At 45.1% G+C, this 24371-nt stretch overlaps 1 protein-coding gene across 4 annotated transcripts in view; it reads right to left on the bottom strand.

The window, feature by feature from the left end:
* Window positions 1-24371, bottom strand: part of LOC119169263 (extracellular sulfatase Sulf-1-like) — a 162029-nt gene that overhangs the window by 127365 nt on the left and 10293 nt on the right. For all 4 annotated transcript variants that reach the window (XM_075880159.1, XM_075880153.1, XM_075880144.1 and 1 more), the window contains exons 6-12: window positions 22860-23035; window positions 22064-22192; window positions 19824-19892; window positions 17175-17286; window positions 15845-16199; window positions 5499-5632; window positions 3267-3760 (exon numbers count right to left, since the gene is read on the bottom strand). In XM_075880159.1, the coding sequence (XP_075736274.1) occupies window positions 3267-3760; window positions 5499-5632; window positions 15845-16199; window positions 17175-17286; window positions 19824-19892; window positions 22064-22192; window positions 22860-23035 (1469 nt within the window). The remainder of the gene's footprint in view (window positions 1-3266; window positions 3761-5498; window positions 5633-15844; window positions 16200-17174; window positions 17287-19823; window positions 19893-22063; window positions 22193-22859; window positions 23036-24371) is intronic.

The following is a 24371-nucleotide window of genomic DNA, read 5'->3' as shown; positions in this document are numbered from 1 at the left end:
ATGATGTCATCGATAATGACGAGCTCAGTGACGAGGAGGTGAGAGTCACAATCGAAAGCCGTTCTGAGCTGTCATCAGACAACGACAATAAGCACAAAGACGAGTCCCCTGCAGTCAGGCTGACTTCGCAGCAGGTGATTGACCGCATTTATGAGGTGAACGAATGCTTCCAGCTGCAGCAAGACGACTGCAGTGTTTTCAGTGTTGAAAAGCTGCAGCTGAATGAAATGCGGTGCTAAGTGATAACAGCATCGCTCAAGGGTGCTCGCCAATCGCTGAACACTAATTTTTTTTCGAAGTAACTGTAAATAAAAAGTTCGTGTTTTGCATTCGATGTTCATCACTCATTGCAGTAATGTCTTAGGTATCGCGACGTATGTTTTGAAAGCAAGACGTTCCGGTGCTTCGAGCAGGTGAGTTCTACTCTCAAATTAAAATACAGTCTACTCTCGTTAATTCAAACTCGAAAGAACACCTAAATTTCGTTTGAATCATCAGGAAGTTTGAATTACCAAAGGTTCTCAATTATACGACACTGGGTGAGGTGACACCCCGCATTATGATTAGGCATTGATTTTATCAGATATAAAAATTTTTAAGCATTTTTGAACAGAAAGCAAAGATGTAAGGTCTACAAGTTTATTGGCCATTTACTGCTGACCAGACCTTTTAAAGAAATCGTGAATTGCTAACTGCTTCTTTGCAATACATGTGCCTTCAGCACAAAGCTTCTATACCAGTTCAGCAGCATCATGGTGTACCATACGTGTGCTTTGTTTCAAACACTTGTTTGCAAGCAAAGCCTTTTTCCTTGAAAGCCTGAGCTGCTTATTTTTCATTTTTAGACGGTTAGCGTTGTATGAGCACGCAAATTTTAAAATAGTGGGAAAGCAGCAGATATTTTCTGGTATAGATCCCCAAAAAGTATGAACAAACCGAATGATCGAGGCTTTGAATCGAGGCTCTTAAATGTATTGAAAGAATAGAGGGCCAACCATAAAGTTGAATTTTGTTTGAATTAACCGAAAGCACAAACTATCAGAGTTTGAATTATCATGAGTATTAATGCAAGAGGTGCCTTGGTGCTGCTCAGTTTATAACTTTCAGATGAACTTGGGGTCGCCCGGTGATCCTTGGAATGGAGAGGGTGGGGAGGGGGAAAGAGGCTGCACTCCCGGCAAAAGGCGGCCCGGCCCTACTTCAGCCGATATGCCTTCCCGTTCTCACAAATAAGAGTTCATTCAAAGCCGATCAACAGGAGCGAATAAAAAAGCCTACTGGGTATGTTTTATTCTCGGAATAACCTTTGCTGCAGAGCAGGAGCCACATGGCATCCCTGCATCTACTGTAATGGCACTGTGCTGCAATTTTATTCATAACCGCTGGTAATGATGAAGTCTCTTGTAAACATGCTGGCGAATGCATTCAGTATTCACCAGCAGAACTAGCCTGCCCCATACTGCTGAGCGAAATGGGAACGCTTGTCACACAACAATGCTATCCCTCCCTCCCCCAACCCTGCGAAAATTGGATATTACGGACTTCAGATAAAACGAACTCATTTTGCCGGATTATGGTGGTACGTTATAGCAAGAGTAGACTGTATCAGTTATGATGCACAAAAGGAGACAGGAAGAATGAGCAGCAGCTCTTTTAATGGTTCAAAGGGTTGTTAAAGCTGCAGTAATGCTTGCATGCCAACATTTATACTAAGCAGATGCAAAAGCAGAAATGGTCGGCACTGGTGGTATGTCAAGGTCTAAAGCAGCATATTCTGCGAAATGGCACATGCGTTTCCAAGGCTCGTAACGTAGTCTAGCAACAAGCATGCCGTGCATGTAACCCCATTGACCCGCACCAAGTGCAAAGGTACAGTTTTTACATATGCAAACATCAATGTATAAATATATATTTTTGAATAGCAGGTGACATGCACAATTGCTCGAGTTAAAATGATGCCATATGATTCAAACTGAGAACGGCGGAAATAAAAGTATGTGCATTACTTAGCCCTAAAATGCCCTCTTTCAATCTATGAGTACTGTACAAAGCATGCCTTTATCTTTCAAGTCCACTGCCTGACCATCAGGAATAAACAGTCAAAAAGCCCCATTTGCAGTAAAAATGAATTACCAAACAAAAAGTAAAAAAAATTGCAATCCTAAGGGAAGATTTTGCAGCTGAAAGACATATTTCATCAAAACAAGTGTGCTATATTTTTTTATTTCCGTAATGAAGCTTCCACGCGTGCCTGTAAATTAGTCAGCCTGCCAGTGTTGAAGATTGGGCGAGTTGGTTCGTCGTACTTGAACTGGTATAGCGCATTATGGGGAAGCAGAAACGGCCGAGCAGACCGACACAAGAGGACAGAGCGCTAAAAGCGCGCTCTGCTTCCCCATAATGCGCTATACCAGTTCAAGTCAGCCTGCATTTTTAATGTTAGGCACACAAAGTACTAACAGGACATTGAGCCTCATAACACATAAAGCCCTAACAGTAGACTGTGTACTGTTGATACCAAGTGAAGATCCTGCACAAACTGTGTCTGAGCGCCCAACAGATGCAGCAAGCCAGCGACATACTAAGTGAAATATAAACCTGCTTACAGTGTGATAGTGCACAGCAAATTGCACAAACCTCTAAACATGCTGCACTGAGAAACTCAAGGGGAACATATTGGACAAAATCTTTTAATTCTAATTCCATGCATTCATGTCTTTTTTTTTGTAACTCATTGCACGCGCCTACAGAACAGTGTCCCAAGGACCTTTTGAGCACCGCTATACCTGTTTTGCGTTCCGTAAACTCAGCACCTACCCAGGGCGATGAAAAACGACAACATGTGTGTAATCTAATTTGCCACAACACAACGTGCATGGAGCAGCAACTACATAAGCATGTGATACCGACGCTCTTCACCAGCATGCGCAGAAGAATGGAACAAGGACTACAATTGAGGGCTGCTGTACACAAAGTATGCATCCAATACCACGCGATACCAGTTGGCCCACAGAGATGTGGTGCCAGGCTGAGAGGACTGAGGAGCTGCACTTTTTTTAAAGTATGTCACTACTTTATGAAGTTTCAGGGGCTTTAGCGGGCTGTACTATTGTACCTTCTTAGTTCTGTACTTGGATATACCCACAGACATACAAAGGTGTGCACAAAACATACGTTAATTCAAACTTCCTGGGAAAAAAAATTTTTGCCTACACCGCTGATGAACGCAATAGACATAGTAAGTTATGGCCGATTGTATACAATACCTGTCTCTCACGAGTGTTCCTCGCTGGCCGTTAGCACAGTGGCACTGCCTTGGTGAGGAGACTTCTTCAAACTCTCTGTCATCCACTTCGGCTGCAACATCTTCTTCAATGTCCCTCGCCCTCCCTCCTCTTGCAGTCTCCAGGGGAACCTCGGTCGGCAATGGTAACATGTGCTTATGGTGGCGGTGCTTGGTCTTGTGCTTCTTGAGCGTCCTTCGCAGCCCTTTGAGCTGCTCCAGCTTCTGCCGCAACCGACGAATAAGTCCGTCGATATGCTCCTTCTTCTGACGCCAAAGTCGCTTCGCATTGGGGTTAGGTCGCCCCGGCTTACCATCTTTTTTATCACCAGCACCACTTCCTCTCCCAGCAACAACACACCATCGATCATCGGGATCGCATGGGCTGTCGCCATCGTGCTTGGAAGATGGCTGATCGCCCAGAGCACCTCCCCATGACTGGTCTCCACTGCCATTGGTGTGTTCTAGCGATTTCATCTGCAAGAGAAATAATAAGAACATACTGCATTTAAAGTGAATGCCGTACAGTCGGAAATAGAATGTTTTTATGTTCCGGCATAATAGGCGCACCCTGAACTCGGCCGTGATCAGTAGTTCTGTAACGTATTTGCACAGCTGCGATTCGACGCCTTCTTACATTAACTAGAGCGAGCAAAATAAAAATAAAAAAGACCGGGACAGCCCTACATAGGCTCGCCAAGTGAGAAGGAAGAGTGGTTGCCTGGGCATTAGAGTGACCTTTGCGCTGGCGTGGCTCCGGCTGCGTGTGCTCCGCATGGGACGTGCAACCGCATCCTCATCAAGTGTGCATTGAGTTTTTTGTTGGAAAAAGCGTCGTCATTATCACGTTTGCTACCTTGTCCGCAAATTTAAAAGCTTTTCAGCTTAACGACACGAGCTTTCACCTATGCTGCCACTACGCAGACTTGCACAAGCTTGGCAGACTTTTGTCACCATTCATTTCTCGGCCGCGAACCTACATGGTATCACGCGCGCTACTCTTGGATCAGTGCTCGCGCCCAATTTTGTTGCACAAACTTCTCGCAACAACATGTCGAACCGTCGGCTAGGGTTGATCAGTGCTGGTTGCTTTTCGATGATGATTTTCGCAGGAGGTCAGCTACGGTTTTGTACGGAGCCAATGTAACTGACGTAACTCTTTGCGGTGGCTCTACTTGAAGGAAAGGATGCAGGAGCTGAGCTTGTAACACTCGAATGGTGGTTCCTGATTCGATAGCAGTGTCTTTGGATATAGAGGATGAGCCCGTGAAGTTAATAATTGGTACCATTCAGCAGACGAAATCTCGGTAGCATTAAGGCGCAAAAATCTAGGTGGCCAAAACGTAATCAGTGAATTTTCTCAATGGCACTTTCTTTTATTAGTTTTCCTTTTCTGCGTTCATTTTGTTGGAAACACATGCCTGTCGATGCTAATTTTTTTTTTGTAATTTGAATGTCCGCAAGCACATCGCATTGCATACCTCGATTCTAGGACACGTGAGACTGCATGCTCAACATGTTTTGTGCTTGTGTAGCTTATGAATAAAATCGTTTCGGCTGTAGTGAGGATATTCATCAATTCCGCAAATTACAAAATAAGCTGTCTATGCTGCAGTCTCAAATAAAATTTTCAGGAATTTTACCCCGCGTAATAGACACACTGTGAACTTGGCACCGGATTTCCTGAAAAAAAAAAAGTGTGCCTATTATGCGAGTTAATACGGTATACAGACGCCTATAGGACTTACTACAGTGCCAAGAAAGTGTCTAGACTTTCAAGCATGTCCGAGAAATCGGCAGTTGACTGTATATCTGAGAATGCATTAGACTTGAGTAAATATGGTAACGGCCACCTATCTTTCAGGGGTGCATAACCAAGTGCATGTGGTGCTAGGCAACTCAACCAGGCCGATACTGTTCCAGGTAAGCCCATGACCTCGTCTGCCCTGTAATCACGACGCCATCCACGTGTCAAGGCTCAACAGTTACCACACTCCTTCTGCTGTGGCCCCATAGACATTCAGGCTTTTGCTGCCACGAGGTTGCGTTGGGTGGTTTTGACCAACATTGGCAGTGCAAAGTGAGAATACCCTGAAAGGTATCTGGGAGGAAAGTGAAGAAATGGACATTCTTGTGGGAGCTTTGCTGTGACTTGCTACTGAGTTAGAGCTGTTTTGAAGTAACACTATTAACTAGTTGATGCCTTCTGACTCACCTCCTCTTCTAGTAGCTCGTCTGCTGTTGCCCTCAAAAAAGCAGATACAGCTTCGTCATCAGTCAGGTCAAAGCCTTCAGCCACTGCATCCGCACGTCGCTTCAACCGTACTGCCATGAATACGGGCCTGAAGGCTGGAATAAAAAAGGTCACAAGTATTTCCTTTTTTTATTTGCATAAGACAAACAATATATTCAATAATGAAACAAATGGCTTATTAACTCAGTGAGGGTCGATTTTTTTTTCTCACAAAATGCACCCCAAAAGTGTGTAAAGTATATTATAGGTGAATTAAATTCTTCTGACAAATCCATTTACCGTATATTGCCGATTATAAGTCAACCCCCCAACTTGCAAAAAAAAAAATGTTGACTCCATACACAGCCTCATGCTGCAGTCATAGCACACCAGTAAGACTTTCATAAGAGCGAGTGATGCAAAAAAAAGATTTATTTGACCAAAAAACATTGCTTATGACTTGTCACTTGAGAAAATGATGCAGCAGTCACGGTCATTGCCATCATGAGAGCCACTGCTGCTGCTCGCCATCGGAAGGGGTGCTCGTGGTACTGAGATGCTGCACGTGCAAAATGCTGTGCGGACCATGTCCGTTGGCAGTCTATACCAGGCATCGTTAACCCATTGCACCACTTCAAACAAAGAGCTCAGTTAGAACTCTGTTAGCGGGATGCACATATCCTTCGTGACAGTACATGCTTTTGCTTCAATATCATCGTGACAAACACTCAGGCTTTCGCTTTCCAGGTCGTGAACCCAATCTTGAACCACCTCATCAAGAACAGGGTATCGTCCATACTTCGGTCTGCGAAAAGAATGACGTGTCGCAGCACACGCGAAGATCCTGGTCCTTTGTTTCTCCACTCCCTCGCGCACTTTTTGACACATCGAACTTTCGCCACGTTTCAACATTTCTTTCCGACACTGCGTAGAGGATCCCTTGCCACGTGAAAACAGCGCTGCACTGTTGCCGGTGTAGCGGAGGCATCTTGGTGTTTGCTGAGCAGCTTCACAAATCACGCACACCACTCTTCGTGAGCGAGGTGAAATGCAGAAATGGCGAACAGGCGTGAGTGCATAGACACAGAATGCCCGCATAAGACGTGAAGTTGCTTGTGGGCGCATGCATGAGGTGCATGTGGCTGGTCATGTGGTTTACTTCTCTGCAAAGTGTAGCCAGCCCACACAGTGCTGCCAGCTTTTCAGTGGAACACCCATGGTGCTTTGAGAAAAAACTGAATTTTTGAATTTTCTAGTCAGCAAGCGCTGTTAGGAAACGCTGTCCACTAAAGTGAGAAAGGCATGTTACGTCTTTCGCGAACAATAAACATTACGTTTCTTGCGAGCAAGAGATGCATGTCGAGTTTTTCACAACAGATAAACGTATGTTGCATTTTTAGCAACGGATAAGCGCATGTCCCATTTCTTCGCGAGTGAAATGCACTGTCATACCCATATGCGGCGAGTGCCGGTTTTGTTGCTGATCTTGCTCTACAGACGCGCCGATGCGGTGGCAGTACCATTAAAACCATGATGCCATCAGCGACGCGTCATGAAAAAAATGCTGTATCTCCAACGGTACCGTTGCCGACACCTCCTCCTCTAGCCACCGTAGCTATGTCCGGCTCCGGAAGCGGCGTGCACGCAATGGGAGATAGCAGTGTCCGCGACTTCATTGCCTCTTCAGCTGATGTTATCAATGTGTCGAATAGCAGTAAATCAAAGACGATGACTGCTCGTCGAACACCTCAAAAAAGTAGACTTTACGGTTCCAAGGTGACTTCAAAATTTTGCGTATAGGTCGACTCCGATTATAGGTCGACTCCCGAACTTTGGAAGGCCATTTTATGAAGGAAACATCGACTTATAGTCGGCAATATAAGGTAAACAAATTTTACTAGAATATCTTTGGGTGACCGTAAGGTAATCAGAAAATAATTTGTGTAGTTACATACACAAGGTTTACTTGCAAGCAACAAAAAATATTCTAAAAAGGAACTTGTACGATTGATATGTGAGGTTTAACGTCCCAAAACCACCATATGATTATGAGAGACGCCGCAGTGGAGGGCTCCGGATATTTCGACCAGCTGGGGTTCTTAACGTGCACCCAAATCTGAGCACACGGGCCTACAACATTTTCGCCCCCATTGTAAATGCAGCCGCCGCAGCCTTGACTCGAGCCCGCGAACTGCAAGTCAGCCGCTGAGTACCTTAGCCACTAGACCACCACGGCAGGGCAGGAATCTATACGACTGTTAAATAATTACGTACTAAAATAAGCGACTGAAGTCGACAGACTTGCACCAACGAGTGCATGAAGAGGCGGTGAAAACGCAGCGGGAGAAAATCCACTTCTGATCCAGTCAGTATCGTCTTGCCGCGCACGGTTTTTAAATGTCACTCACTCATCAACAAATGAGTTCATTCGTGAATAACTCTTCGTATGACGGGCCGACATTTACTAAATCATATTCCAATTCGGCAGTCAAATGGCACTTCGGAGGAATCGCCACTAAACTCATTTGCAGCAGAGAAACCAGTGTGCATTTCTATTGCAAGCGCAAACTGCGCGGGTAAGCGCACCAAGAAAAACTGTGCTGTGAGAGTGTCTGGAACGCAAAAACAAGTTTGAAACCTATAAAAATTAGCGATGAGCGACGATTCAAACTTTTAAATTTTTTTCTAATAGCGTTTACTATTTGATTTGATTCGCATGACAGTTTTACTATTCGAAGTATTCGAAATTCCTGAAAACAAATAGTCAACATCCGCTTAAAAGTGGCCCCCCTTAGAGTTTTCACATGCTGTATCGTATCGCGCCTCACTCGTGCGCTACGCACGATAAGCTCAAGGTGCTTGGCCCGATCTTGATGCTATCGCGTGTTGATCAAAGGGGCGTTGCCCAGAGTGTATTATAAATGTGACGGACTGAATAAACGGGGCAGCACTAGCTGCCTGACGCACGCACCTGCTGTCACGCTGATCCCTGGTCCCATACATGGTGTCAGAAGTATCTAGGCCATACCCCCAGCCGCCCATCCGAGGAATGCCAGCATGGAATTAGTGAAGCCTCCAGAGCCACTGCGGTTGGAAGGTGATATAGACAAGCGATGGGTACTTTTCAAGCAACGCTTCGAGCTCTTTTTGACAGCGACAGAGCCTACGAAAGCACGACGTGCTTCGACGAAAACTGCGCTGCTGTTGAGCATCGCTGGAGAAGAAGCCATAGAGGTGTACAACACCTTCAGTTTCACTGAAGACCAGGACAAGAATGACTACGACGTGGTAATCAAAAAGTTCGACGCCTATTGTGCGTCTCAAGTCAATGAGGTACATCAGCGTTCTCTGTTCCGTACCCGAAAGCAAGAACCATGTGAGCCTTTTGAACATTTTTTACGAGACTTGAAGACGAAGGCAGGAGCGTGCAATTTTGGAGAGCAAGCAGATTCAACGATAAGAGACCAAATTGTTTTTGGCACAAATGAAGCTAAGACTCGAGAGAAGCTTTTGTCCGACAACAAGTTAACGTTACAAAAGGCCGAAGAAGTATGCAAGGCAGCTGAGATAACGGCAGCAAACCAAAAAATCTGGACGCGAGAGCAGAAACCAGTAGATACCGTGCACAAGACAAGTGGCAGTTCACAGGCTAAGCAGCAGAAGAGCGGTAAATGCCGAAAGTGTGGTCGGGCGCACGCACCGCGCAAATGCCCAGCGTACGGACAGACATGCCGCGCGTGTCATAAGAAAAATCACTTTGCCGTATGCTGCAAAACAAAGCCGCAAGTAGGTGAACTGCAAGGAAGCGATGATGATTTTGAAATTCTCACTATTGGTAGTAAGAGCAGTCGATCAGACTGGATAGTCACGGCAAAAGTGGGAGGAAAGCTTATTGCTTTCAAAGTCGACACTGGGTCTCAGGCTAATTTGCTCCCAGCTGCGTTGTACGCAAGCATGAACCCCAAGCCACTGTTAAAGCCCACCAGTGCTGTCTTATGCTCCTACGGTAAAAACGAGATCAAACATATGGGTATCGTGAGGCAAGAAGTGACATTGCATGACCGTACTTCCGTTCAGGACTTCTTCATTGTCCGCAAGGGAACTCAAGCGATTTTCGGTCTGCAGGCATGCGAGATGCTCAGAATAATAGCGCGACAGGTGGATACCGTTTCGCAAACCAGTTCCGAAGTAGTAGTGAAAGACTTTTGCCATCTTTTTTCTGGCACAGGTTGTCTCCAACGCCACTACCGCATGGTCCTACGCGAAGGAGCGCTCCCAGTCGTCCAGACAGCCCGTCGAGTACCGCTGGCCTTGAGGGAGCCGCTTCGAAAGGAGCTGGATCGCATGGAGCGGGAAGGCATAATTGTCAAGGTCACGGAACCTACAAAATGGGTGAGCCCTCTCGTCATAGTGCGCAAGAAGGATGGGAAACTGCGCGTGTGCATGGATCCACGTAAAATTAACGAGGCCATAAAGCGGGAACACTTCGAAATGCCAAGGAGAGAAGATATCGAGTCGGAGCTCGTAGGGGCTAAGGTGTTCACGCGACTAGATGCCGATTCAGGATTCTACCAAATTCCACTGCATGACGAAACGTCGAAAATCTGCACCGTCGCGACGCCTTTCGGTCGTTACCATTTTTTGCGATTGCCTTTTGGCATATCAGCAGCCTCTGAGGTCTTTCAGAAAGCACTTACCGACATCTTTGAGGCTTTGCCTGGAACTAAAGTCTATGTCGATGACATACTTATCTGGGGATCATCAAGACAAGAGCATGACCAACGACTGAGGCAGGTGCTGAAGGCGGCAGAAAAAGCAGGACTAACGTTTAACCCAGCTAAATGCATCGTTGGCGTCAATCAGATAAGCTTCCTAGGCCATGTAATTTCTGCGGAAGGCATCAGGCCAAATCCTTCACTCACTCAGGCAATGCTGCAGATTCCTGAGCCACGCGACAAGCAAGCAGCACAGCGAATGCTAGGGGTTGTGAACTACTTCGGCAAATTTATTCCCACATTAGCTGAGAGGACAAAGATACTGCGCAGCATAATTAAGAAAGATGCGGTGTTCGAATGGACTCCCAATCACGCACAGGAATGGCGTCAATATGCCACAGCTTGAGTAGCCAACCGTTGCTGGCGGTGTTCGATCCGGCAAGAGAAACGAAGATTTCATGTGACGCGTCACGCAGCGGTGTAGGTGCCGCGCTGTTGCAGAACTACAACGGCTCGTGGAAGCCTGTGGCATACGGGTCAAGAACGCTGTCCGAAGCAGAGACACGCTATTCCCAAATAGAAAAAGAAGTTCTCGCCATTGCATACGGTTGCGAGAAGTTCGACCATTTTGTGTACGGCCGAACGGTCATCATTGAAACGGACCACCACCCTTTGATTGCTATATCAAAGAAAGCGATCGGCGACATGCCACCCAGACTGCAACGTTTTTTCATGCGATTGCTTAGATATAACTTTGAACTGCATTTCGTTCCAGAGAAGCAGCTCATGCTCGCAGATATGCTGTCGAGAGCACCCAGCAGTGAAGGCAGGGATGACGTCAGCACGAATGACGCAGAAGTGCATGCCGTAAGTACGTTATCCTCATTTATCAGCGAGGGAACGTGGAAGCATCTGGCCGAGGAAACTGCCAAAGACAGCTATCTGAAAGTAGTGCTGCAGAAGTTGACCACGGGTGAATCAATAGAAGGCCCGCTGGAGCCTTTTCAAACCGAGCTCTCTTCCATTAAAGGAGTCTTGTTTAAGGGGCTCAAGGTCGTAATTCCGAACATCGTGAAAAGTGAGACGTTGCACAGGATCCATGAAGGGCACTTGGGAATCGCCAAATGCAAAGCTAGGGCTCGTCGCCTTGTTCTCTGGCCTGGCATGAACTCTGAAATTAAAGCATTCGCCGAGAGGTGTGTAACATGCAAAAAAATACGCGTACAGCCAGCCGAAGGAACCACTTCTGATGCGGTCCGTGCCTGACCAACCCTGGTATCACGTAGGCATAGACCTCTTTTGCTATGGCGGGAAGTCCTACCTGTGTGTCTATGACGCATTATCAAACTTCCCGGAAGTCGAATGCCTCCGAGACACCACTGCGAGGACCGTCGTTAACGCCACTAGTGCTATTTTTGCACGTTATGGCATTCCTATGGAGGTGCTATCAGACAATGGTCCTCAATTTTCGAGCAGTGAATTCGCTTCATTTGCGCACACTTACGATTTCAAGCACATTACCTCAAGTCCAGGGTTCCCGCGTTCTAATGGACTATCTGAAAAGGGGGTGCAGGTAGTGAGGAGACTTCTTATTAAGAAGGCTACCGAGGCTAAACAGGATTTTTGGTTGGCTCTTTTGGCCTACAGGACCTCTCCTTTGGAATGTGGACTGACACCTGCAGAGATCCTCCAGGGCCGCCGGCTGCGGACGCAGCTACCCGACTACCAGTGTGGCCCTTCCCACCGAGTCGTCAAGCATCGTCAGTCTCGACCGTCCACACACCCACTAGCCCCACTCCATGAAGGCGACGTTGTGCGAGTCCAGAGCGGCTCGTGGGCCACCAAAGCACGGGTTCTGAAGCCGTCAACATATCCAAGGTCGTACCACGTAATCACACAGGAAGGGCGCTGCCTCCGGCGCAACCGCAAGCACTTGCTACTGACTGGAGAATCCTTCCAGCAGGACTCTGTTCCCAACGGGAGCAACGTAGAGCCAAGCACCTCGACAGCTGCGCGGCACGTCGAAGACACAGCGCCAAGCAATGACCCAACTACTGCGGGCACACAGAGTAGTCCAACGCCAGCATTCAGAAGGTCGCTGAGAACGCAAAGACCACCACCACAACGACTAGAATATGACCAAGACTTTGAACAAATTGCTTGAACTCTCCCTTTGTTTCTATATGTTCTTCATTGGTTACGAAGTGCCACCTCAAGCTATTGTGTTTTCCGCATATGTAAATAACTGCACAGTTTCTTTGTTTTCCTAAGGAAAAAGGATGTATCGTATCGCGCCTTACTCGTGCGCTACGCACGATAAGCTCAAGAGGCTTCGCCCGATCTTGATGCTATCCCGTGTTGATCAAAGGGGCGTTGCCCAGAGTGTATTATAAATGTGACGGACTGAATAAACGGGGCAGCACTAGCTGCCTGACGCACGCACCTGCTGTCACGCTGATCCCTGGTCCCATACACACGCTTCACCTCGTCGCACTCTGGTATTGTGGCAAAGCAACTTTAGAGCTCTGTTATGGCTACAAACAGATTGAGTCAATGCTCGTTTGAACCTAGGTGGCAGAGGCGGGGGCGCTTTGATTATTGCAGTTTCAGGCTAGAAAGTAAAACGAAAATTTGGCGAAGATTTTCAGCATCCGGAATTTCAGGAGTTTTTATACACCGACATCAACAAGCCAGATTTGCAACTCTGAATTCCAAGAGTTGGGCTTCCACAAAAGTTGGAGAGGAGGGGGCAAAGGAAATAGCGTCTTTTCCTTCAACGTGTAAAGTGTTGTGACACCACATTGGTGGCACCAAATCATGCAAATGAATAGACTTTGACCACTGCGTTGCCTCATCTTAGATAAAACAACAAGAAAACACCATGCCACCAAACTTAACCAACCCAGCCAAAAGAAACACTTCCATGTTTCTATCTCATAAGAATGTGTTCTGCAACCTTTTTTCTGTAATTTCACTTCAGGTAGCTAGAAAACTCGAAAACTTTGGATAACTAGAAATATTAAACAAATATTTGGCACCTATTCAAAAAATGTCCTATTCGATTCACATCCAGAATTTTATTATTCGCACAGCTCTAATAACTAAATCACAGAAAACATTCACATACTAATTAACATGCGAGTGCCACACATGCACGAGTAAAGAATAGAAGATCTCACTCAGCATCTATAAACCACGGAGTAAGATAAGGGAGGAGTGCCGACTCCGCCACCGCCCCATGCTTTCACGCAGGACACACCATGCAACGCGCACACGGTGGTCTAACTCATTCCCTTGCTTTCCTGTTCCGCTTCTCTCCCTGCTTTTGTAATGTTTCCTTCTCTCCCAACAGGTATCACAACGCATAGCACCATCTGTACAGCTAATGAGCTCATGCACGAACTGGGGGCAATCTGCGGTGGCGGCGGCAAGGAGCGGCGAGCGCGGAGCGTGTCGTCTGCTACAAAACAGTTTGCTTGGCTGCCTCAGTATGACAACCAAACGAAATGTATATATGCATACTCATAATGAAATGCGAAATATAAACATCGTACCGCTTTTTTTACACATATGCGAAACACTGTTACTGATCTTTAGACAAAGCAGACGAAAAATTCTGCTGTAAAAGAACGGCAGAGCAGACAAACGCTTGTTTTGCACACCTGGACGGCAATGTTGGCCGGACATTTTCATTTAAAATATCTTGAATGAGCTTATTCATGCTCGAAAAGCCAAGATATCTTCGTATTGGTGTGTGAAGACTTTTGGTAACTGGACAGAGCGCGATGAAGTGTTTGCTGCAAGTCTGGTTATGACAAAGGGTGGGAAAGATACCGCTCTTCGCGGCCCCATGTGATCCGCTGCTACTGCATCAGTGGCATTAAAAAGTACCCGTGAGTATGCGACACCTGAAATCGAAGGACAAAATATGTGCTCGCCACTTCGAGAAGCAACTCATGTTTGATAGGTACTTCAGCGAACACAAAGAAAACGTTCTACTAGACGTAAAGAAAGTGCCTCGACTTCGAAAAGGAGCAATTCGTTCTATCTTTGAGGTAAGCGTGGCTGCACTCAATGACGCTGAATTTCAGGAAGAACCAACACACCGGTACTGAAGAGAGAGAAGGGACATCAATTTGTCTACAACCGCATACAGAGATGGCGCGTTTTTTTGCCCAGATAATGAAAATTCTCAGACTTGCCTACGAGAGGACTCCTTTGTTGGCCGCCTAGCAAGGATCTAAGACAACAGCTTGAGCGCGCCTTCCAACGAACAATGTGCGGCAGAAAGCGGTGCAAACAGCTCTACTGCTATAGGCGACAACAGAGACCCTCTCTGCCCCGATCGAAGCTCACTTTCGGCAATGTTACTTCATGTATTAGGTTAATATATATATTATGTGTATGTACATGGTAGTGGCATTGAATAATTCTGTGTGGTCCACGTTAAAGATGTCAGGAATTTATCCTGTTTCAAATAAGAGAAGTAAAACGATACATTTGGGTTATTTCTTCTCATAACATCGATCCGCAAACTGCAATAGTCACACTCGTTACAGAAAAAAAATGGTAGCAGAGGTAATGCATGCGCGGAGCAAACGACAAAACGGATAGGCGAGCAGACCCATGAACGCGGCCAAGCGCGGGTCCATGCCGTTGGCAATGACAGATGGAGCCCCCACTTGCGGCTCTGCAGAAAGCATGCTCACCTCCGCCGCTTTCCTCCATTCGTAGCGCCACCTGGCAGACGAATCGCAAAGCATGAAGCGGCGTTGCAAGATGTGTCCCTTTCAGACGAGTGGAGTAGGTGCTCCTCTCTTATCTTACTCCGTGCTATAAACACACACAGGTCGTAATGCAGGCACAATGAAGACAGCCATAAGTAGGAGCACAATAATCTTGCACTGCTGCTTGCTTCACTACATCTAAGTTAAACTGCATTATCTCAGACACAAGGTATGCTGGCAGGCAGCACACATGAAGTCACCGGCTGCCCTGGCTAGCATTTGGTCACTGCATCCACCACAGCTGACCAACATACAGTGCCTAGGCTGCAAAAGCACCCAGCCATGTGAAAAGCCATGGATGACATGGGCCGGGATGAGCTGAATATGTGTGTGTTGGGCACGGCAGAAGACACCAGGCATCAAGCCATTATTCTTCTCGACCGACGCAAAGCATACAATACGCATTCTGCTCATTCTTAGCGCGTTTTGAAATTCTTATGAAGCACCGAGATTGTCTGCTCAAATTTGCCTGAAGTGTCTACATGTGTATTTGTATCGACATAAAAGTAGGAAAGTCAGAAGGAAAAGCAGTGCAAAAACCGTGAGACGCGAAGGGACACAGACTACAATGCTGCAGCATTGTAGTGCCGTGGTCTGCGTCTTTTTGTGTCCTTTCTTGTCCCGTCTTGTTTAGTGCTGTTTTTCCATTCCTAATCAGGAACCAACCTGTCCAAATGTGTACCCTGCTGCAGTTGTAAAGCCAATCTAGTTCATAAAAATTCATTATGAACAAATTTTCTCGGCAGCATGTTCTTGAGGAATCATTATCCATGATAATGTGGCCATCACAAAATACAGTATAGAACACAGTTTTCAGACAGCTTACACTGCTTCACGTGCTCTCGAAGAAACCTCCGCTGCTGCTTGCGTTCCTCCAGTGTGAGTTGAGAGTTGACAGATGGCTCCAGGCGATGGGAAGCAAGCATAGTCTCACTCGCAGATGATGTCACAGAAGGCAACTCTTCCATTGTGTGGGAGTGCTGGCCATGGTGGTGATGCCGGCGATGTTCCTTGGGCTTCTTCAGCTTGACCACGCTTGGCACTGGAATGTCGCCAGTGCCCGGTTCAGGCAGGTGGTCCTCATTGTCCGCCTTGCAGACGCAGCTTTTACGGTGGTGGAGTCGGGGATGCTTACAACGACGCATGTGCCAATGCCAGCCATCATGAATGCACTCCCATCTCTGAAACATAGCACGAAAAGTTGGCACATGCAGTGTTCATGCTAGAGGGATGAGGGAAGCAAACATTAAATACTTGGAGGATTTGACCCGTTAAAACTGCACAGCAGGTCACAAAGGGATGCCATAGGGCAGGGGTCTAATACCCGCGGCCCACGACCACCACATGACTGTCTTCGCCCGACATTTTTTAAAATTTCTCAAGTATCAACCCATGTAGCATGGGGCAAAACTGGGGAGGATGACAGAGACAAAGTGTGAAGAGTGCTGCCGGAGTCTCTGTCATCCTTTGGAGTTCTGTGCTCTTACATGTATTGAATGAACCAACTAGCCCAGTAAGCAACCATCCTTATTTTTTAGAACTCGAGCAGAACACGTCAAGAAACGTTCCCTTTCACATTTCACACTGCCAGTAACATTAAAGGCCGTTTCTAATCACCATGAATGCCTTAGAGCTCCATACCAGATGACTCGCCTCAAGGTGGCAGTAATGCAGTGCTCCTAGCACTGCTTTGGAATCGTTTACGAGATTTAAATCTCCTATTTGAAAATGGAAATTCTTTTGTGCCTGAGGAAGTATAAATAAGGAGTGCCTATATATTTATAGCACGCAATAGCATGGCCTAGCAGGAACTATATGAATATTACATGCGACTTGTCAAGTCAAACCAATCAAAACGACCAGCCAATGTCGACACTCCTAGGTGATTAAACGTCGGAGTGAAAACACTTCAGATCTTAAAAGTAGCCGCTGTGTGCCACTTTTATCACAAACTAATATGGTTTATCTGCTAAAAATATTATCATAACAGTGTTTTTTTTACGTTGCCACTTGCACAATGACATTAGTGCTTCCATGGTTCCAGAAGAGGCGATGAAGAAGACGTGCTTAATTCGTGTCAGAGGGTCCCTTATTGGATGATGCCATTCAAAATACAGTGACTCTCAGGTGAGTGACATGGTTAAATAAACTAATACCTGATGCGGCTGACATGGTGAAGGATGTCTTCCAGACGTGCACTTGACATGCAGGTTGCGTTCCTTAGTCGAGTTGTAGGCTCCATCAAACATATGGTCCTTTGAGACTTTGCTAAACATAAACGCAGAGGAATGGGTAATGTAGCCAGCAATCAAAGCGATTTGCGCAGTCTAAAGTCTCACAAAAAGCGAATAATACAGTCGCCGACCGACAAATCGGACACCGATAACTCTGACATGCTTCCGTAATTCGGACAGCCACATGGCACCGCCAATAGCTCCATAGAACTGTGTAAAGACGACCGATATTTCGGACAGTTCCCTGATCTGCATTCATTATTCCGGACTATGTAAGAAACTAGAGCGCAAACTGAATCCGCAGCCATTATCTCCTCTGGTACCCATACAACATAAAGTATGGCCCCAGAGATGAAAAACAAAAGCAAACTGGCGATTTTTTGTGAGGCTTTTCGATCTTGGAGGCACTGCTCATCTGTAAGAGATTTTATCGACATCGCGAACCCCCCATGTTCTGGTTCCAGTATCCCCGCACTGTTGCGGGGCACTGTATTGCTATCGGCGCCATTCTGTCATATGCGCCTGCGGTACTTGATACCGCTGAATTCTGAGCGCAGTCGATTTTGTGTTGGGCCCTGCTTTATTTTGCGCTTTGCTGTCCCAAAAGATGTGCGCTAAATGGCACCATTGGTGCCATTTTGCACCAAAACCGTGCCAAAACCTCACAGCCAGCGCCGAAAACCGTCCCGGTGACGGCAAAATGTGGCAGACATACACAATGCTAACCATGGCAAGGAAAGCTGCCATTATTCTGCAAGCGCTCAGTGGTCGCCCGCAGGTCAAAGTTGCCCGAGAGGTCGAGAGTTCAAGAACCCAACATTGCAACTGAAGAGTCGGACCTGCCACCCAGCGCAACGAGCTCAAATGTGGGCATTATTGACGAGCTGCAAGGCTGCAGTGTGCTGATTCCTGACGCAGTTACGTTTGAAGACTTCCCAAATGTTGACAGTGCCGTGTCGTCATGTGCCAAATCGAACGATGACGACATAACTGAGCAGGTTCTGCAACTGCCAAGTGATTCCGATTCTGATGATGAGAACACACCACGTACTCTGGAGCCATCGTCCTACCTGTAATCCTACAGTGAGCATACCCCACTGGCAGAAATACAGACGAAATACACAGACAGACTTGGTTGCATGTAAGCAGAAGTGCGTGCAGCAACACATTATGACAGTTTTTTCCGGCCTCCAGGTCACTGAAGCGTTGAAAAAAGTGCTTCTTTCTGACACTTTCATTTTTTCGGACATTCAATATAATTACAACCTAATTACGTTGCCCATGGAGTCCGAATTATCGGTCGTCGACTGTACTGCAATGAATTGGAAAATTCGGTGCAGCACTATTAAAACTTCGACACCAGGTCGAGTGACAACCATGAATTGAGAGGCAGTATCATTTAACAACAATTGTTATGCAGGCAAAACCTTTCTAATTTGCTTCCAAGGTGTATGGAACCGCAATCTAATTGTAGCTCACAACTTGACTAATATTCAGCCACCATTTCTCAATGACTCAATGTTATTTACACGTAACAGCTGATTGACTTAATCATTAAGCCTGAGACCCTGGCCAGTGTAAATGTGAGAAAGTCCCTCCTGTCCTATGGGGCGGTAAATCGCAAATTGCCATGAAGTATCTTGGCACTAAGAAGTTTGTATGAGTGGCTTATTCGTAACCAAGTTAGAGATAACAGACACTGGTTATATTGATCGCTTTATTAGAAGCAGCCTTAAGTTACCAAGCAAGCCTGAATGGCTATCGGACAAGGATGGCTAAGCTCGCTCGTTGGCAGAAAATGCCAGCTGAGTTTACGCAAAAGGGAGTTTTCGAATAGCCCTTTGCATATGGACGCTTTGAGTTAAGCAGGAGTGAAGAGTTTTCGAATAGGGTCTGCGGCGCTTCAGATACTCGCCCTATGTCACTCTAGTCTTGGCCGAGAGCCATCTATTCAGTGGGTGTCGTCACCTTTGTCTGACCAAAAACTTTTGGGGCAGGCTTTGGTGTCCCACTAAATTCAAGAAACAGCGTCCCTAAACCAAAACCCAAACGCAGTTTGGGTTTTGCGCATGCGCAGTTGCTTTGGCGCTATTTCTTTGGGGCCCCTATTCGAAAACTCGAAGTCTCGGCCTCCTTGCATTCCTCCAACAAGCTTGCACGCGAGATCTGTACATCACGACATGCAATACACATAGGACTGGGAAATCGGCAAATGCAAGAAATCGGCAAATGCAAGACTTGTATACAACTACAATGGTCAACCTAAATTTTCAAGTGGACATTGCATAGTACAAGGGCATAAAAAGCGAACTTTAGTGAGCAGAAGTCTGCAAAGTAATTTTTATGGCCACTGGCACAATAAAGCAAGAGTAAACTTATAATTTTTATTAACTTGTTGGTTAAATAGGCCAGATTGTCCTTATATTTTTTTCACAGCACTGTCAGCGGCTAGATCTGTAAAGGAGCGTATATAGAAAGGAAATGCACACACACACATACAAAAAATGACCAAACATAAATAGCCTTAGAGCATTCATGATTACAATCAAACATTCAATGCGCACTACTCACCCTCTCTCTATGAGGAAACTGTCTCGCCAGGCCTTCCTCCGTTTTATCTCAGCTCGCCTGTGGCCACTCCTTTTACCATAAACAACAACATGCAAAGAGGATGAAATTAGATCCTTGTGATAAGCAGAACACATGAGTCCTAAATGCAGCAACGGTATGAACAAGTGCCCAAAAGAACTACTTTTAAACAACTCTTCCTTGCTACAACTTGTGTCTGTACTAGTACTACAAGAAAATGCCACATTTACACAGCCGTCAGGAACAGTAGACTGTCAAAAATTTGAGCAGTGATGCTAACAGATGGTCCCTACATTACAGTTATAAACAGCAAGCTACAATAGAAATGAGTTCACACCTCAAAAAGTTTGTGCAATGAAGGTTCCCCTCCAGTATGAAAGCTTCCCAATCTTTCAAAACATTCATTACGAACAATGTGGCGTCTTTACATTAGGAGATGCTTCATCACAAGTCAGTTTCAGATGCAATATCGCTGACCATAACTATCGCCATGCATCACTAACTCTAAAATAAAATCTGGTGTGCCTTGCATAGCCAGCCATATGCATACACTCAAACCTCGATATAACGAAATACCGGTTATAACAAACTAAATAGAAAGTAGTCTTGCAATAGATACAGCGTTCAGGAATAAACACTTGTAACCAATTTTCGGATATAACGAACATGCTTTCATGAAAGATGCAACTTTGTTATGATGAGGCCTAAGTGTAAGTCTATTTTGGGCCCTTAACGTAATGGCTGGCTGTTTTGAATAAGCCATGACCACTATGACCTCTTCTTCGGGTCATCAATGGTTAAACTGCTACTGCAATCTGCTCAAAGCACTGCCCATGCAACATTAAGGGACACTAAAAGAACAACGATTTTTCTCACATTAGTAAATTACTTTTAAAGATACCAAAAGCACTACCGTTTGCAGTGAGAAGCAAGACAACGTGCAAAAAGAAAATGCAGCTGGCAACACCTCCTTGAAGTTACTCTGACAGTCACAGTTATGTCGCGTATTTCTATAGAGCCCACAGTACTTGTGAAACAGCCAGAGACTCAACACACCAAGTTTCAAAAAATTTCGAGGAGCCATTGTGGCCAGATTACTGAAATGAAAGATAGAGGAAGTTTCGAAAAATTCCATAGTCCAATGTGGCCAGATTACTCAAATGAAAGAAGACGAACATTAAGGACCCCTTTCCATTTTAGTTTGACACAATAATAAGCAGTAACAGGCAATAAAATAAAGCAAAAGATAGCATAGTGCAAGTTATTTAGAGTAATTTTGATGCAAGTGTAAAAAAAGCAACGTGGACGAAAAGACAACTTGCCGCTGGACGGGAAAATTTGTCTTTTCGTCCACGTTACTTCTTAACAATACCATTGTATGAAGGAAAGAAGGAAAACGAGTGAGAGAATAAGCAGAGATGTTAACCAGTTTGGCATAACCGGTACGCTACCCTGCGCAGGGAAAAGAAATGGGAAAGATTGAAAGTGTAAAGTGAGATAGAAAGAGAGGGGGACAAAGCAAGCATGCACGTCACAGCGGAAAGCAGCTGTCTTCGGTGGTACTATATGGCATCACAGTCAGCAGCCACTTGAGCAAGTTTGTTGCACAATGCCCGATACTTGCCCTGGCTTTACTGTCCGATGGTTCTCAGAATACTAAAAAAAACGCTTTTATATCAGCGAAGTCACCATCGACGCTTCTGGTGAGAAATTTAGAAATGAAACTTTTTACAGTGATTTTCTCATCTATTAACAAAAATATGGCAATGACATTGTTGACACTAGAGCTTTCAGAGTATTGGAATTAAATTAATGACACTAAAATTTTCAGAGTATAATTTATCAATCTAAACTAATTGTTGCACTTTCATCATCATCATCAGTCTGGCTACGCCCACTGCAGGGCAAAGGCCTCTCCCATGATTCACCATCAACCGGTCTAAAGTGTCTTCTTTAATAATTCCAGATAGCATAGCATTTGCAGCATGACTAATACATAACACAGGGATGTGAGTATTTAATAGAAGTTAAAATTGCAAGCACGTGAAAATGACAGACCACAACTGAAATGCATGCTTTCGAAATGCTTTCCCATTGAAATGATTCAATCACTTTTGGTAAGCCTTCTCTGCTGAGAATCATGACTGAACATGCTGTTCCTTCACTAGAATAAAAATAAAGAAATAATCATATATGCATTAAACACTCAACAGACAACAAACCTCATGGAATCGTAGGCATCTTCCAAGATGGGAAATATAGACTTGCCATCCATATGCTCCGGAACATCAATGCCAGCAATATCTAGAAAGGTTGGTGCTAAATCAATATTCAGTACAATATCTTTTAACCTGAAAGTGCAAGCCGAGAAAACAATTACTTTGCAGGGTTTGCAAGCAGTACGACACAAGGTACAACAAAGCTTTCATAATTAAACACAATGCTAAAAAATTACACTGCTAGGGAAAACCAGCCAGATTACCACATTCTACTACAGTAAAATTCCGACCAAAAGATCCCACCCATGCAAGTGCCTCCTAATTTTCTTGCCGATTTCAGATTTCTACAATGTTACGGAGAATCGCAAGGACCCAACCTCCATTACTGCTTTTTGTCATTACGGGTTTTGCACGTCAAAAGGTTAGTGGTGAATGACACCACACGGTAGAACTTTTGAATAATTTTGACAATCTAAACTTGTTCAAACTAAACTAAACTGAATCATGCGAATATATTTGCACCGAGCCTTTAGATGGACGGCAACTGTTGCTCCCAGATCATGACCCTATGCGTTTATAGTAGCAGAATACCATTGCCACACCATTCCCCAAAGGGTTACTCGACAAACAAATGCACTTTGATATATGCCAAAATTCCTTACTCTTAATCACATGGGCCTGCTAACAGACTGTATTTCCCCCACCTCACTCAACACCAATGATCGCGTACTCCTTTATAAAGATGTCTAATATGCAAGCTCATTTCGCTTGCTAAGAAAGAGTGAAAAAGTCAACGTACCTCGTTCCTGGAGGAACCTTCGGCCCCCTCACATAGAAAGGCACCCGAATGTCAAATTCAAAAGGCATCGATTTTCCTTTTACAAGCCCAAACTGGCCAAGGTGATAGCCATGGTCAGATGTGTAGAAAATGTAAGTGTTGTTCAGTTCACCTAAACTCAGCAGTTCATTGTACAGCTGCAAATATAAGACAGAGGGAAAACACAGCTGTGGTAAAACGAGAATAAATGACATCAATGACATTTAATTAGGAGTGAGTGAATCATCTAGCTTTTGAATAGTTGTCTAATAGTGTTTGCTATTCGATTCAATTCTACCCCACAATTTTACTATTCGAACTTCCCAAAGACAAGTACAGTCAATGTACGAATGGCAGTGACACCTTCCGATTTTCAATGTGTTTCACCTCATCTCACCCATATTGCGGCAAAGCTGCCTTTGAGACTCTGCAACAATCGCAAATGAATCGACTCCGAAAAAAAAAAAATGCTGGTTTCAACATAAAGATGAAAGATGTGGCATTGATGAAGGCTCAATTGATGCTGTTTTGGACTGAAATTTACGCAGGAAGTCTGAAATATTTGTGCTGTCAACATCCCCAATGAAAACAATGAATTATAAGGTACTCCTGATTTCACATTGCACATCTTAATTTTTATATCGTACATGCGGGGTGACAAGGATTCATGCGCCATTGCATTCAGGGCCGTACTTCCTTGGTGATCTAGGATGCCTAATAAGATAGTAACCACGATCTTTCCTTGAAGATAATAAAGCTGTGCAAATGCTTACGATAGAGATATAATAGATAATGTTCGCCTACGCTTAAAAAATGCTTTAAAAAATATTGATCCAAAAATCTTGCATCTTATTGTTTTGTTACAGCAATAAGTAGTTAATAGCCCTTTTATCGTGGCTGAAAACTCCACTTGCTGACGATGACTCTCAAAGTTGTTTCGGTGGCTTTCAGACAGTCAGTGTTGAGGACGTGCAATTAGAGAGGTAGGCTGGTAGGCCACCGCACACACAAGAAATTGCATTAGGTCTGAGGTGCGGCTTGTCTCGAGGCAAAGACATGGCATCACGGTTTATCCTGAAATCGTGCACATGGATGATGTCCGATAAATCAAAGTGCTTCACAACACACACGCACATACTTCGAATCAATGCGGCTGTCATCTGTTTCTTGCCGCGTTATGATTCACTTCGAGTTCTCAAACTTTCTACGAACACTTGGCATAAAAAAAAACATGTTTTCAGTAGTAGCCTTGCATGACACCTTAGTAAACAACACCTGAATGGCATCATTAGGCAACTGTACAGCTTAAGCTGAACTCGGCCCTTATCCGAAAAAAAAAAATCAGATACAGAGTACACATGCAGACTCCCAGCAAGCACTGGGCACATGTGCTGCCTTTACAGAATTAGCCCCACACGCCTGATAACTATGGTCTCTTAACGACATTAGCGCCACGGCACAGCAGCTGTCCATGCCTTTTTAAGCTCCCTCACA

Source organism: Rhipicephalus microplus, chromosome 2, assembly GCF_043290135.1.
Source record: "Rhipicephalus microplus isolate Deutch F79 chromosome 2, USDA_Rmic, whole genome shotgun sequence".
Lineage (NCBI taxonomy): Eukaryota > Metazoa > Arthropoda > Arachnida > Ixodida > Ixodidae > Rhipicephalus > Rhipicephalus microplus.
Note: the sequence above shows the minus strand (reverse complement) of the source record. Positions and strands in the feature narration are given on the sequence as shown.